The sequence below is a fragment of the Balaenoptera ricei genome, chromosome 17 (genome assembly GCF_028023285.1).
Source record: "Balaenoptera ricei isolate mBalRic1 chromosome 17, mBalRic1.hap2, whole genome shotgun sequence".
In the NCBI taxonomy this organism is placed as follows: Eukaryota; Metazoa; Chordata; class Mammalia; order Artiodactyla; family Balaenopteridae; genus Balaenoptera; species Balaenoptera ricei.
This window is the reverse complement of record NC_082655.1, coordinates 71,296,422-71,311,659: the sequence shown is the minus strand read 5'-3', so window position 1 is coordinate 71,311,659 and position 15,238 is coordinate 71,296,422. Positions and strand designations below refer to the sequence as shown.

Sequence of the window (15,238 nt, the reverse complement as noted above, 5' to 3'; positions counted from 1 at the left end):
GCAAGATGGTTGTTTTAAATCCAGTCATATCAATAATCATATTAAAGGCAAATGATCCCAGCACTCCTGTTAAAAGGTAGAAATTTTTCAATTGGATTAAAAAAGCAAGGCCCAACTATATGGTGCCTATAAGAAATCCATGTGAAATACAGACACAAATAGAAGATACACACTATAACCAAAAGAACGCTTGAGCAGCTAATATTAAAAGCAGACAAGGGACTTCCCTGGCAGTCCACTGGTTAAGACCCTGCCTTCCAATACAGCGGGTGTGGGTTCGATCCCTGGTCAGGGAGCTAAGATACCACGTGCCTTGTGGCCAAAAAACCAAAACAGAAGCAATATTGTAACAAATTCAATAAAGACTTTAAAAATGGTCCACATAAAAAAATATATTAAAAAAAAAAAGCATACAAGGTAGAATGAGTTGAGAAAAAACTACACTGTACAACTACTACTGTATAATACTTTAAAAGACAGTACAGTTGGTATTACATTTTCCTTAAACGTTTGGTAGAATTCACCAATGAAGATATCAAGGCCAGAAATTTTCTTTATGGAAAGGTTTTTAACTACAAATCCAATTTCTTTGATGGACATAGAGCTATTCATTCAGGTTATCCATTTCTTTTTGAGTGAGCTTTGGCAATCCATCTTTCAAGAAATTCTCCTGTTTCATCTACATTATCAAATTTATTGGCATAAAGTTATTCAAAATATTCACTTATTTTCCTTTCAGTGTCCATATTAAAACATCTATAGCAATGCTGTCTCATTTCTGATACTGATATTTTGTGACTTCTCTCTTTTATTCTTGATCAATTTGGCTAGAGGTTTATCAATTTAATTGATCATGTCAAAGATCAGCTTTTGATTTCACTGATTTTTCTCTGTTTTCCATTCCACTGATTTCTGGTTTTTTTGTTTCTTCTGCTTACTTTGGATTTAATTTGCTCTTCTTTTTCTAGTTTCTTAAGGTAGAAGCTTAGGTCACTGAGACCCTTTCCTTTTTGTATATAAATATTCAGGCATTTGGTGCTAATGAATTCCCCTCTAAACTCTGCTTTAGCTGCTTCCCACAAATTCTGATACTACATCTTATTTTTTAATTAATTAATTTATTTATTTATTTTTGGCTGCATTGGGTCTTCATTGACGCATGCAGACTTTCTCTAGTTGCGGAGAGTGGGGGCTACTCTTTGTTGTGGTGCACAGGCTTCCCATTGTGGTGGCTTCTCTTTGTTGCAGAGCAAGGGCTCTAGGCACACGGGCTCAGCAGTTGTGGCTCGCGGGCTCTAGAGCGCAAGCTCAGTAGTTGTGGTGCACAGGCTTAGTTGCTCCACGACATGTGGGATCTTCCTGGACGAGGGCGCTAACCCACATCCCCTGCCCTGGCAGATGGATTCTTAACCACTGCGCCACCAGGGAAGCCCCACATTTTTATTTTTATTCAGTTCAAAATACTTCCTAATTTCTCCTTTGATTTCTTCATTGACCCATGGTTTATCTTAGAAATGTGTTAGTTTCCAAACTTCTTAGGGGGTTTTCCAGGTATCTTTCTGTGATTGATTTCTAACTTGCTTTTCATTGTGCTCAGAGGACACACTTTGCTTGGTTCTAATTCTTTTAAATCAGGACTTGTTTTATGGGACACAATATGGTCTATCTTGGTAAATGTTTCATGTGCACATGAAAAGAATGAATATTATCTTGCTGCTGAGTGGGGCTTTCTATAAATATCAGTTAGGTTAAGTTGGTTAGTGTTGCGTCTTCTATATCCCTGTTGATTTTCTGTATACTTGTTCTATTAATTGAGACAATGGTATTCAAATCTCCAGCTCTAGCTGTGAATTTATTTCTCCTTGCATTTCTGTCAGTTTTTGCTTCATATACTTTGAAGTTCTATTACTAGGGCATAAATATTTACAATGGTTATGTCCTTTGAATAACTGACCCATTAAGCACAAAATGCCCCTCTTTATCAGAATTAAATGCTAATATTGGGACTTATTCTTTTCTTTTTAATTTATTTATTTTTATTTATCTATTTTTGGCTGTGTTGGGTCTTCGTTGCTGCATGCAGGCTTTCTCTAGTTGTGGCGAGCAGGGGCTACTCTTCGTTGCAGTCTGCGGGCTTCTCATTGTCGTGGCTTCTTTTGGTGCGGAGCACGGGCTCTAGGCACGTGGGCTTCAGTAGTTGTGGATCGCGGGCTCTAGAGCGCAGGCTCAGTAGTTGTGGCGCATGGGCTTAGTTGCTCCACGGCATGTGGGATCTTCCTGGACCAGGGCTCGAACCCGTGTCCCCTGCATTGGCAGGCGGATTCTTAACCACTGTGCCACCAGGGAAGCCAGGGACTTATTATTAAAGATTGTTAGCAGGTGACACTGAGATAACCAGTTAACATGATTTCTCTCTCCCATGTTATGAACCATGTGTTTATAAAAGTCTTACCGTATCATCAAGACCATCTATATGCAAAACCACTGTTTTGGCACGTTTGTTTGTGGTTCCCAGAAAAAACTGAGCTTTCCTTCGACGTGAATTCATTTCATTGAAACTATCACCATCTGCCATATTGGAAGACTGAAGAATTTCATAGATTTCAGAGGCCAGCAGTTTTGTTTCTCCTGGAGTTGTAGTCCTTGAAAAGAAACATATAAATTAACAAAGTAGTCTTGTCACTTCTACTGATTCTGTAATTTTATTCCTCAACTTGGCAAAACCTTGTTTTCTTCATTCTGATCTATACTTTATTTCTCGAGTCACACAGGCTACATCTACTTAGATAAACAAAGCAATTACAGACCACAGACTGGCAAAAATGGTTATAGGAAATAAATACTCCCACCACCACTATTTTTAACTTCCTTTTTTTCATAGTTCAAAGTGTCATCATTTTCTCTTTTTTAATTTTTATTTATTTATTTATTTGTTTATTTATGGCTGTGTTGGGTCTTCGTTTCTGTGCGAGGGCTTTCTCTAGTTGTGGCAAGCGGGGGCCACTCTTCATCGCGGTGCGCGGGCCTCTCACTGTCGCGGCCTCTCTTGTTGCGGAGCACAGGCTCCAGACGCGCAGGCTCAGTAGTTGTGGCTCACGGGCGTAGTTGCTCCGCGGCATGTGGGATCTTCCCAGACCAGGGCTCGAACCTGTGTGCCCTGCATTGGCAGACAGATTCTCAACCACTGCGCCACCAGGGAAGCCCTGTCATCATTTTCATACAGTAATAAATTCCTTTCTGGAAGATTTTCAATTTCTATCTACTTAAAACCAAAAGATTTTAAAAGAATAACACAGTCAAATCAACATGATGGTCCCACTGTTGTTCTAAGTATGTTTTTCTGGTATACCTCATAGGACTAATTTTATTGCTGCCCTTCCTACGAAACAGTTAAGGGAATACCTCTATAGACACAGATATCCCTTAAAGCTAAGTAAAATTTTGTCTTAGGCAAAATGAAATTTGCAAAAGCATATAAGCAAAAATGAAGTAGAAACAAAGTTACAAAAAAATGGTTCTGAAGAACCTAGGGGCAGGACAGGAATAAGGACGCAGACCTAGAGAATGGACTTGAGGACATGGGGAGGGGGAAGGGTAAGCTGAGACGAAGTGAGAGAGTGGCATTGACATATATACACTACCAAACGTAAAATAGATAGCTAGTGGGAAGCAGCCGCATAGCAGCTCGGTGCTTTGTGACCACCTAGAGGGATGGGATAGGGAGGGTGGGAGGGAGATGCAAGAGGGAGGGGATATGGGGATATATGTATACGTATAGCTGATTCACTTTGTTATACAGCAGAAACTAACACAACACTGTAAAGCAATTATACTCCAATAAAGATGTTAAAAAAAAAAAATGAAGTTACTTCTTGATCTGGGCACTATATGAGGTATCACAAATATCTATGCATGTTGCTGTTCAACAAATTAATTATAAATAATTATTGCCTTACTTTTTAAAAATGCTTTTAAAACCAAAAAGAAAAGGCCAAGAGCATCTACAGATTTGGAAGCAGGTATCTTAGTCTCAAAAAAAAAAAAAATTGCTATTCAAATACTGTGATTCAAAACATTCAAGTACAAAAAGTCTAGAGTTACATGATACAGTTGGCCATAAACATAAGAAAGACTGTATAATTAAACAAGTATTAATTGCCCTAATCTTTTTAGGCAAGTGAAAATTGAAAGGGCTGATTAATGCCCTGGATTTAGTTCAGTCTTTAAAATATGACACCTGAGAAAAGACTATCTTGAAAAGCTCTTTCATCTAAATAATTGGAATTCTGCTCTCAATAATTTACTATTCCATAATGAAGTATATTGATTCCTCACCACTTTTTCTAAATAGTTATCTATATTGAAAATGTTCAAAATGTTATTCATAAAACACAACTGAAAAGTGAACTCTGATCTTCATTATATATCAAAAATAATTCTCATTTTGAATGTATTTCCTCACTGGTCATAAATACCAATTCACTCTAATTCTATATAGATGCTACTAATAACATTTTATACTGCCTATAAAAAAGCCAGTTAAGACTTCCATATACTTCATGAAAGCAGTGAATATACTATTTTAATGTTAAAGACTTGCTATCATCTTTTGAAGATCTTCACAACTTTTCCTTTAGGAGTTGGTTCTGCTTTTTTTTTTCTGTGTTGTTCACTAAGAAAAAGTGTTCTTATAACATTTATGCGACTCAGAAAATCATCCTTCATCTTTCAATGCAAAACCAATCCTAACTTAAAAAGGGTTCTAAGAAGGCAGTCAACAGCTCTGCTTAGGTAACAATGAAGTCCAAAGGCAGGAAAACTATGATCCTTGAGCAAAAGTCTGTCATTTACATATCATCTCTGGCTGCTTTGACCCACAAGGGCAGAGCTGAGTGCGGCAACAGAGACTGTGAGCCCAACAAAGCCTAAAATAGTTACCATCTGGCTATTTTACAGAAAAAAAGTTGCCACCCTTTGTTCTAAAAACTTTACAGAAAACAACATAAAAATCAAGGCAAAATGGAGCAGCATTTTCAAGAATCACAAGAAAACAAAAGGTGAACCATGGATTCAGTCCAGTTGTCCTTCAAGTATCAAGGTTACAGAAAAGGAGTTTTAAACATGAAAGAACCTCAAGGAATATTAGAGTCTTTCTTGAGCAATCTACTAGGGAATTAAGCTTCAACCAACAAAGAGATGACTGGGAAAACTTCAGCAGAAGGACTGATGATGAGCATTTTACACATTTAACTGTAGATCTAAATTTAAAACTAAAGTGGAAAAGAGAATAGAATATATAAATGTTCTGATAAAGTAGAAATAATGCAACTTTAAAAAAGAAAGGAAAAGGGAGAAGAAAAGGGAAAAGTAGAAAAAGTCATTGACTATGGGAGTGAAAAGATTACCATTAAAACTAACAAGCAAGATGGTGAAAGTTTAAATAAGAAAACAGAAAACTTAGAACATTTCTTTAAATTATAAGTACAAAGGTAACCACTGTAACAATAAGACAAATCAGAAGAAAATTTCAAGATAAAAGAAGAAAACAGCAGGCACAGAAACACAACTATTATAATATACATGGTAATTACAACAAAAATGGGTTAAGATGAAATATATCAGTAACAGCAATAAATATAAATGGACCTAGCTCACTAATTTAAAAGATTTTCTTTTTTTATTTTAATTTTATTGGAGTAGAGTTGATTTACAATGTTGTGTTAGTTTCAGGTGTACAGCAGAGTGATTCAGTTATACATATACATATATTCATTCTTTTTCAGATTCTTTTCCCATATAGGTTATTGAGTAGATAGAGTTCCCTGTGCTATACAGTAGGTCCTTGTTGGTTATCTATTTCATATGTAGTAGTGTGTGTATGTTAATCCCAAGCTCCTACTTTATTCCCCCCACTAAAAGATTTTCATTTTGACTCACAAAACAAGACACAACTAAAAGTGATTTAGAAATAAAGGAATGGGGCTTCCCTGGTGGCACAGTGGTTAAGAATCTGCCTGCCAATGCAGGGGACACAGGTTCAAGCCCTGCTCCGGGAAGATCCCACATGCCGCAGAGTAACTAAGCCGTGCACCACAACTACTGAGCCTGTGCTCTAGAGCCTGCGAGCCACAACTCCTGAAGCCCGTGTGCCTAGAGCCCGTGCTCCGCAACAAGAGAAGCCATGACAATGAGATGCCCGCGTACTGCAACAAAGAGTAGCCCCTGCTCACCGCAACTAGAAAAGCCCACACACAGCAACAAAGACCCAACACAGCCAAAAATAAAAAACAAATAAATAAATTAATGAATTAAAAAAAAAAAAAAGAAATAAAGGAATGGGCAAGTGTAGATGAGGCAAATAGAAACAATGAGAACAGGAATTGTGTACTGATATCACACAAAGTAGAATTCCAGCCCCAAATCCAAGCATTAAACATGACAAAGGACACATTTTTTTCTCCTAAAATACATACTTCACAATGACTACATATAAGTTATGAAGACATATATACCAAACAACAACATGTATGGAGAAAGAATAAAGCAAATGTTCAAATAGTAAAACAAGGGACTTCCTGATGGTCCAGCAGTTAAGACTCTGTGCTCCCAGTGCAGGGGGCCTGGGTTCGATCCTTGGTCAGGGAACTAGATCCCACATGCTGCAACTAAAAGCCCGCATGCCTCAACTAAAAGACCCCTGCACGCCGCGACAAAGATCTCGTGCCGCAACTAAGACCCAGGGCAGCCAAAATAAATAAATATTTAAAAAAACAAAAGAACAAAAACACAGTAAAACAAATGGTAAAATGTTAAAATCTGGGGACTACTGGTGTACTTATCTAGGCATCGGTGTACTGTTTGTACAACTTTTCTAAAAGTCTGATGTCATTTCAAACTAAAGTTTAAAAAAATATGTATGTATAAACATTTAAATGAAAAGATAAATGGCATTATGGATTTTCTTTTTTATATTTTTGAATTTTTATAAATAAACCATATACTGTGTACTTGTAATAAGATTTTAAAATAGTATTTTAAAGAAAATAAAAGAACACAGAAGAAAGGCATAAAGAAGTGAAGCACATACTTTTCATCCAAGATTTTAGCAAGAAGAATAGACCACCATTACTATGGCACTGTTTCAAAATCTAGAATTTTAGGAAGTTCTCCAGATGAAATGAGGTATTTTAAAGTTGAGATGCCACATTTTATTAAAGTGACTTTTATTTATAGCATACTTCATGTTAGGTATTCACAAGTGCTTTTATAAAATACATTTTGTATCAGAAGTATTACTCCTGAAATACCAATTAACAAATGTCTTAAACTGCATTTAGATATTTTCCTAGATTGACATTTTGAAAATTCTCTTCACAAAGGATCCAGGGTTAAAAATAAAATGTAAAAAGGTTCTAACCTCTAAGGACAAGTTTTCATTTATGGAAGATTAAAATTAGAACACAATGCCAGATTCATTTTGAGTGACAGAGAACTTAAAATTCTCTTTACAATTGAAGAACTGAAAGTAACAGTGACTTTGAAATCAATCCAACTGTCGATCTGTAAGCACCAATTTGACCTAAACATTAAGTCAAACCTACTATTGAATAACGTGCTAAAATCTCAGCAAGATTTTGTAGCAAAACATAATTTGATTAAAGGGCAAAAATTTTAATACGCAGAATTTTCCCTATTTTATAAAACACTGCTCTCTGCTTCTCATGTTAAGAATAACCTCCACTCTCCCCACCTACTTCTGCTTTCTGGTTTCCCCTTTGATCACTCCAGATGAAGGTTTCTCTTCAGTGAATAAAGCAGCATCCCTCCACAACAGATTTTCTTTGTTCTACGGGTCTTACTGGGGTATGGGAAGATCCTTTTGCTGCTTCCCTAGTTGTATAGTGCCACAGAATCATAGCTGCATCTCCCCCTAACTCAGTACTGCTAAACAGAGAGAAAAACTGATCCGAACCCCACCCTGACTGCCTAGCTGTCCTGGGGCAGCCACTTCACTGAAAACAGCTGGGGTATATAACATAGATCTCCTGTGCTATGGCTTACCAAGGTGACCTATATAAGAATGGAAGAGTGGTCAATCAGTCACCTGTATCTGCCAACACAGATGTCAAAATGCAAAATAACGTCTAAAGAACATATGTCTACAGTGTCCAAACAATCATGCATATATAAAACTCACCCTGCTCTATATGATAAAAACTTTTCCTTTTGATTATTTAAGAATTTTTAATACAGGTACCCAAAAGAAAAAAGTAAATGAGGAGAAAATAATAATGCCAGAGCAATCTAATTTCTTAAAAAAGGAAAATGAGGGACTTCCCTGGTGGTCCAGTGGTAAGAATCCACCTTCCAATGCAGGGGACTCGGGTTTGATCCCTGGTCAGAGAACTAAGATCGCACATGCCGCGGGGCAACTAAGCCCGCGTGCCACAACTACTGAGCCTGCGTGCCACAAACTACAGAGCCCACGTGCCCTGGAGCCCCGGCATTCTGGAGCCTCCTCGCCACCACTACAGAGACCATGTGCCCTGGAGCCCTGCACCACAACTAGAGAAGAGAAAACCCGCAGGCCACAACTAGAGAGAAGTCCGCGTGCCACAACAAAAGATCCCGCATGCCGCAACTAAGACCTGACGCAGCCAAAAATAAATAATAAATAAATAAAATAAATAAATATATAAAAAAAGAAAATCATGTCCAAGCCATGAGATAATTCACAACACAAAGCTAAACATGCTGAACCAAAACCTGATTCTAATACTTCACAGTCTTAATGTTTATAAGCTAAAACACACAGTTTTATTGACCTTCTGATAACAGTAACTGATAAATTCTAAGATGATTATTTTGGTAAACAGAGGTGACTTTTAAAAAAGCTTGAAAGGTAACCTTCAAATCTGAGATCTCCAACAGCCAAATGAGCTGGAAAATATACATGAAAATTATTACATCATATCTCCACTTTTGAGAGGGGTATAGGACCAAATTATAATGGCGTATGCAATGAATGCATACCTGTTTTACTGCTGGAAGAGCCAGCGACGATATCGCAGTGTCCTAAAAAACATACCTCATTTGTATTAAAGAGAAGCTGCTTGTGGAAACCGTGGAGACACACTGCTTGGATCTCCCTTTAAGAAGGAAACCTGCCCTTTGGCTATAGGGAGTAGAATAGTAGAGCCACCAGCAGTAGTGGCTTTGAGATCTCTCACACCATTCAATCCTTCATTCCAAGGCCTGACCATTCCCAGGGAGACCCCACCCAATGCCTGGGCAGCGGGGGCACTATAGGGCCTGGCCATTTCTGCGCAATGCAAGACTCATCTACAGGGTGATCCTCGCTTTGGAGCTCCCCCTTGAGCTGTCTGTCAGATTTGCATTGCAATCTGAGACTCTCCTTGCCCCGTTCGGTTTCCTCTTCACTTTCCTTTTACAGATGTCAGATCTGCATTGCAGTCTAATGAATATAGTCCAATCCTTCTTCATTCCCTTCTATCTCTACAGACCATATCTCACAATAAACCTCTTCCATTTCTAACTCCATCTCAAGATCTCCTTCCCAGATGACATTACAAGATAATGACCTGAACTGACACAATACTTCTCTTATAAAGATACAAGTTGTTGGTCTTCCCTGGTGGTGCAGTGGTTGAGAATCCGCCTGCCAATGCAGGGGACACGGGTTCGAGCCCTGGTCCAGGAAGATCCCACATGCCGCGGAGCAACTAAGCCCATGCGCCACAAATGAGTCTGCGCTCTAGAGCCCACGAGCCACAACTACTGAGCCCGTGTGCCACAACTACTGAAGCCCACACGCCTAGAGCACGTGCTCCACAACGAGAGAAGCCACCGCAATGAGAAGCTGGCGTACCACAAAGAAGAGTAGCCCCCGTTCGCAGCAACTAAAGAAAGCCCGCGCGCGCAGCAACAAAGACCCAACACAGCCAAAAATAATAAATAAATAATAAAATAAATTTATTTAAAAAAAAAAATACAAGTTGTCTCCCTAACATTAAGATGTTACGGAAAACCCCGAACTTTTTGGCCAACCCAATATTTTAGATGTATCTCTCATTTACAGATACACACATACATATGCACATACCACAACCTTAGCCAACCAAGCTAAGAAATTGTTTTATAGGGTAAATCTACAGTACCTCTAAAACTTGCTTTAAATCTTTAAAGCTCAAATTTGAAGCATATTTTAATATCAACATTAACTTTTCATCTAATTTCTTACATTTAAAAATTTTTACCACGTATTTTCAGCTTCAATAACCAAACCTGTTAAAGAAATACACAATCTTAAATTCATCATATGAATAAAATAATCCTACAGAAGCCTCCATATTATGCTTAATCCTGTCACGATTTCCAAAAGAATATGCCAGCTAAAAGTAATTACATGCCATTAAAACATACTAGGAACAAGAACAATGCAACCTCATATTTTATACAACACTTCAGAATTTACAGAGCATTTCTACACGTATCATCCCACTGAATCGAGCACTTTGAAGGTGTTAACTGCAGGCATATGGATAAGGAAACTGAGGGTCAAAGAGACCATTTGTCTCAAGTCAGAACTGGAATCCAAATTTTACTAATGGAACTGACCTCAAACCATAGGTAATGATTAATACAACTTATGCCAGTCAATATTTTCTAATATTATTCCTAACTGATCACCTGAATAAAAACAAAAAAAACCCTTCAGTCTCTAACTTGTCATTATTAAAGATCAAGGCACCTATCAGGGGTAGCATGATTTAGACAAACAAAAAAAAAGGATTATTAAAATAAAATTTATCTAGAAGCCAAGAACACTAAGAAAAAAAATACATTGCCTTGGAAGTCAGTTTGGATGGTTGTCCACTGATACAATTTAACTTACAGTGTTTGGGAATTATAGAACTTTTGTGAGCACTCAAGCCAAAGAAACTGCAAGTTTTAAAAATCAGTAAATTAAATGTTTATTTATTATAGTCTTAAAGGCAGTCATGTCTTGAATAAGATCAAGATACAAAGTCAACTAAGATAAAGCCTCAGCATAGTTTTTTTGCTTTCAGACACAGTGGAAATATCAAAACACTTAATCTTCCATTTCTAGCCTTCTACAAGGAAATCAGCAAGGCCTAGGAAAGGAGCAAAACCAGACGTTCCCAGAGGCAACACAGCTGAAGGACTACAGATAAGAAACTCGGCCTCTCTGTAATTTTCTCACCCATAAAACTATTATCTGCCTAACCTACCTCAAAAAGCTGTAAATAGCAAAATGAGATGATAGACATAAAAATCTTCATAAGATGAAAGGTACAATTAAAAACCACCCATTTGCTAAAATTCAAATTAAATGGCTCTAAATCTCTAAGAGACATCTCAATGATTCTCAGGAAAATCTCACCAAAAGCCCTTTCTGTCATGATACAGATCAAGGTTCTTTCGAGTAAGACTGCGAGGAAGTAAGAAAAGAATTATGTACTATACTATAATGCTGCACATTTTCAAATGCCACCTGTGTTGCACTACTAGCAAATCCATTTACATCTACTTCACAAAACTTCATACATGGTAGGATTGTCTCTTTTTAGAAATATTATTCATAAGTACAATGTGTATCAACATTTTAAATAAAATTTGAGCATCTTCATAAGGACTATTGTTAATATCAACGTTTAGAAATAATCACAACACTGACCATCAGAACATTTTTGGACATATAACCCACGAAAGTATGCTGTCACATTAGAGTACAAATTTCAGTAAAGTAATATGACCCACTTTTCTACTCCATTAGGAGACACTATCTATTGTACTTACTTCTGTATAACACTTTGCAAGCTTAGCATCATACCCAGCTCTCCTTTCATCTTTTCTCTGTTAGCACGGCACTCTGCCAAGTATCGAAGAGCCTACAGCGAGAGCAGGAATAGGTCAGTCCACATGACAGACTACTCAAAATTAAACCTACTACTAACCTACTGCGAGAGGAAAGAGTGAAAAACAGTGTTTTGCTTTTAGAACCAATTGGTTTTGAATGTTTAGAAACTCTTCTTTAAATGTGATAAGCAGAGCAGTCTTCTACGGGACAAAAATAATCCTTTGAGCTGCAGTAGCTGAATCTGCTCTTTGAAATGAAGGTTCCCAACTTATCTGCAAGGTCAAAATTAGGCTGTTTTGGTTTTATTTTCACCACTTCATCTTGACAAGGATACAAGGAACTATAGTCCATTTATTAATTTCAGGGAGCAGTCCCAATAGCCATCATTTCCCTAGGTGCTTTTTACATATTAATTAAAATAAACTGCTGAGAGGGACAAAACATACAACCCCCTTTACGGAATGAACTGTTTCTAGTTTTATAAAACACCTTTAAAATGTCTTTTTTTTTTTTTAAACTGAAAACCAAAAGATGAACTCACTCTCACAAATTCCTGTTTTGTGAATTTAACTTTTCTAGGATGCTTTTCTCTTAAGATTTAAAGTACATTTTTGTAAGTATCTCCATCACATGCTGATTCTTGAGGGATTTTATTAGCTGTTCTACAGACTTCCTGATCTCTGATCATTTACTGCAGACTTTAGTACCTGATTCGCAGGGGAATACCTCTGTGAACTACACCATCCAAAACTGCCGTCTCAGTTCACTGACCTTCACATTTCCTACTAGTCCTCTACACTACATTTCCAAAGTGCCTGGTCCTTACCAAAAATGGTACCATCCATGAAATCACAAATCCAACAACCTGTCTCTGACTGCAATCTCCTATCCTTTCTGTAACTAGTCTTACCTTGATTTTCACTTTGGTCCATAAAGGATTAACTGCCAAGGGAACTGCCCTCCCTTCATAAAAAAACTAACAAACAGGACAACTGGAGGAGAAGCAGCACAGGACTGGAGTCCCTCAGAGAAATGATGAGGCAGATCCTACAACTGCCCCATCTTCCTGCTTTGGAAGCAGTTCCAGACTGCAGCACAGGGAGAGGGAAGCCCAGTGAAGTCCAGTGGTCTTGCCAAGTTAGGGAGACAGAGATCAGAGCTGGGGAGGTTAGGGTGGAGTAGTATAATAAAAAATACGTATTTGGTCTTCGTCTAGTCCCTGGCATAGAGTTCCTAAAACCCTTGGAATTATTTGATAGGAATTTGTTATTCATAAGGAGGCCCTTTAGATCACACTTGGGTGAGTTCATGTTGAAGAAGTGAGTTAGGCTGTGGCCCCTAGATGGCCTCAGGATGCGGCTCATCACTGGAAAGACCAAGTGACTAGAGGGTGGGAACTTTCAGCCCCACCCACTGCCCTGGGAGCAAGGGAAGGGCTGGAAATTGAGCTCTATAAAAACTCCTGAACAAGGAGATTCAGAGTTTCTGGCTTGGTAAATACATCCGCCTGCCAGGGTGGTGTGCCCCAACTCCACAGAGACAGAAGTTCCTGCACACAGGACCCTTCCAGATCCTGCCCTATGTGCCTGTTCATGTGTATCCTTTATAAAAATCTGGTAAATGCCAAGTAAAGTGGATTCCTGAGTTCTGGAGCCATCCTAGTAAATTACTGAACTGAGGAGGGGGTCACTGGAACACCCAATTTATAGCTGCTCTGTTAGAAATATGGGTGACCTGATACTTGCAACTGGCCTTTGAAATGAAGGCAGTCTTGTGGAACTGAGTCTTAAACCTGGGGAATTTGATACCTAACTCTGAGTGGTTAGTGTCAAAATTGCATTGTTGGTCACCCAGCTGGTGTCCACAGAGGACACTGGCTGGTGTCAGAAAATACCCCAGGCAGCTAGAATTTGCAGAGCAGAGTAACAGAGAGGAGGGATCAGCGCAGCAAGAGAGCTCCAGAGCTCTGCAGAGGGGTCCCCCAGAATCTGTGGTTGAATGCTGGCTTGCACTTGCCTAGAGTAAAAGACCAAAGGGCCAGAGACTAAAGCCACAAGAAAGAGGGAAAACCATTACTGGACCTCACGCTGGGCGGAGAATAGTCTGTGACACCACCGGCCACAAGTGAAAAGACCTCACAGTGCAGGAGGGATCAGGGTGGATCCTCAGAAAAGCATCCCATTAGGAGTCCTGAAAGGATCAAACTGATCCCAAGTAACTTAAGTGCAACCAAGAACGAAGTTGAAGGATATTTATAGGGATACCAAAAAATCCAAAGCCCATACGATAAAATCTGCAATGTCTGGCATCTGATTAAAAATTACGAGACATGAAAAGCAGAAAAATATGACCTATAATCAGGAAGGGGGAAAAAAAAAATCAATAGAAACAGACCAAGATATGACAGAGGTAAAATCAGAAAATAAAAGCATTAAAATAACTATTATAATTATGTTCCATATGCTCAAGGATGAGTAGAAAAACCTAAGTATGGTGAGAAAAAAAATGGAAGATATTAAAAAGACCCAAATGTAACTTCCAGAGGACAAAACATAATGTCTAAAATGAAAATCACAGTGGATAGGATTAACAGCAGATTAGGCACTATAGAAAAAAAGATCAGTGAGCTTTAAAATGCAGCAATAGAAACTATCCAAAACGAAGGACTGAGAGAGAAAAAAAAAGTCTTAAAGAAAAAAAAAAAGGAACAGTGACCTGTGGAACCACATGAGGTATCTAAAACACATACAACTGGAGTCCCACGAGAGGAGTGACAGGGAAGAGACAGAAAAAACTTGAAAAAATGATGAATCACAATTTCTCAAAATTGATGAAAACTATAGATCCAAGACCAACAAATCCCAAGCAAAACAAGAACAAAACCAAAACGCAAAGAAAACCATCCATATTAAGCACATCATAATCATCTGCTGAAAACCATTGATAAAGTCACAAAAGAAGCCAGAAAAAGGCTTATATATTATATGGAGAGGAACAAAGGTAAGAATCACAGCAGTCTTCTCATTAGAAATAATTTGAGCCAGAAGATAAAACAACATCCACGGGACTTCCCTGGTGGTCCAGTGGTTAAGACTCTGCACTTCCAACGCAGAGGGCACAGGTTCGATCCCTGGTCAGGGAACTAAGATCCCACATGCCACTCGGTGAGGTCAAAAAAAAAAAAAGAAAATGAAACATCTTGTAAAGCACCAGGGGAAAAAAGCCAAGAGCAAAACTGCATTACAAAAAATGTTAAACTTCTTCAGGCAGAAAATAAAAGACACCAGTAGAAATACAAATCTGTATTAAGAAATGAAGAACACCAGAAATGGTAAA

At 38.2% G+C, this 15,238-nt stretch overlaps 1 protein-coding gene across 1 annotated transcript in view; it reads right to left on the bottom strand.

The window, feature by feature from the left end:
- The window catches only part of ARMC1 (armadillo repeat containing 1), a 35,402-nt gene that overhangs the window by 13,843 nt on the left and 6,321 nt on the right, over window positions 1-15,238 (bottom strand). The window contains exons 3-4 of the mRNA XM_059901328.1: window positions 11,842-11,933; window positions 2,453-2,642 (exon numbers count right to left, since the gene is read on the bottom strand). Coding sequence (XP_059757311.1) covers window positions 2,453-2,642; window positions 11,842-11,933 — 282 coding nt within the window. The remainder of the gene's footprint in view (window positions 1-2,452; window positions 2,643-11,841; window positions 11,934-15,238) is intronic.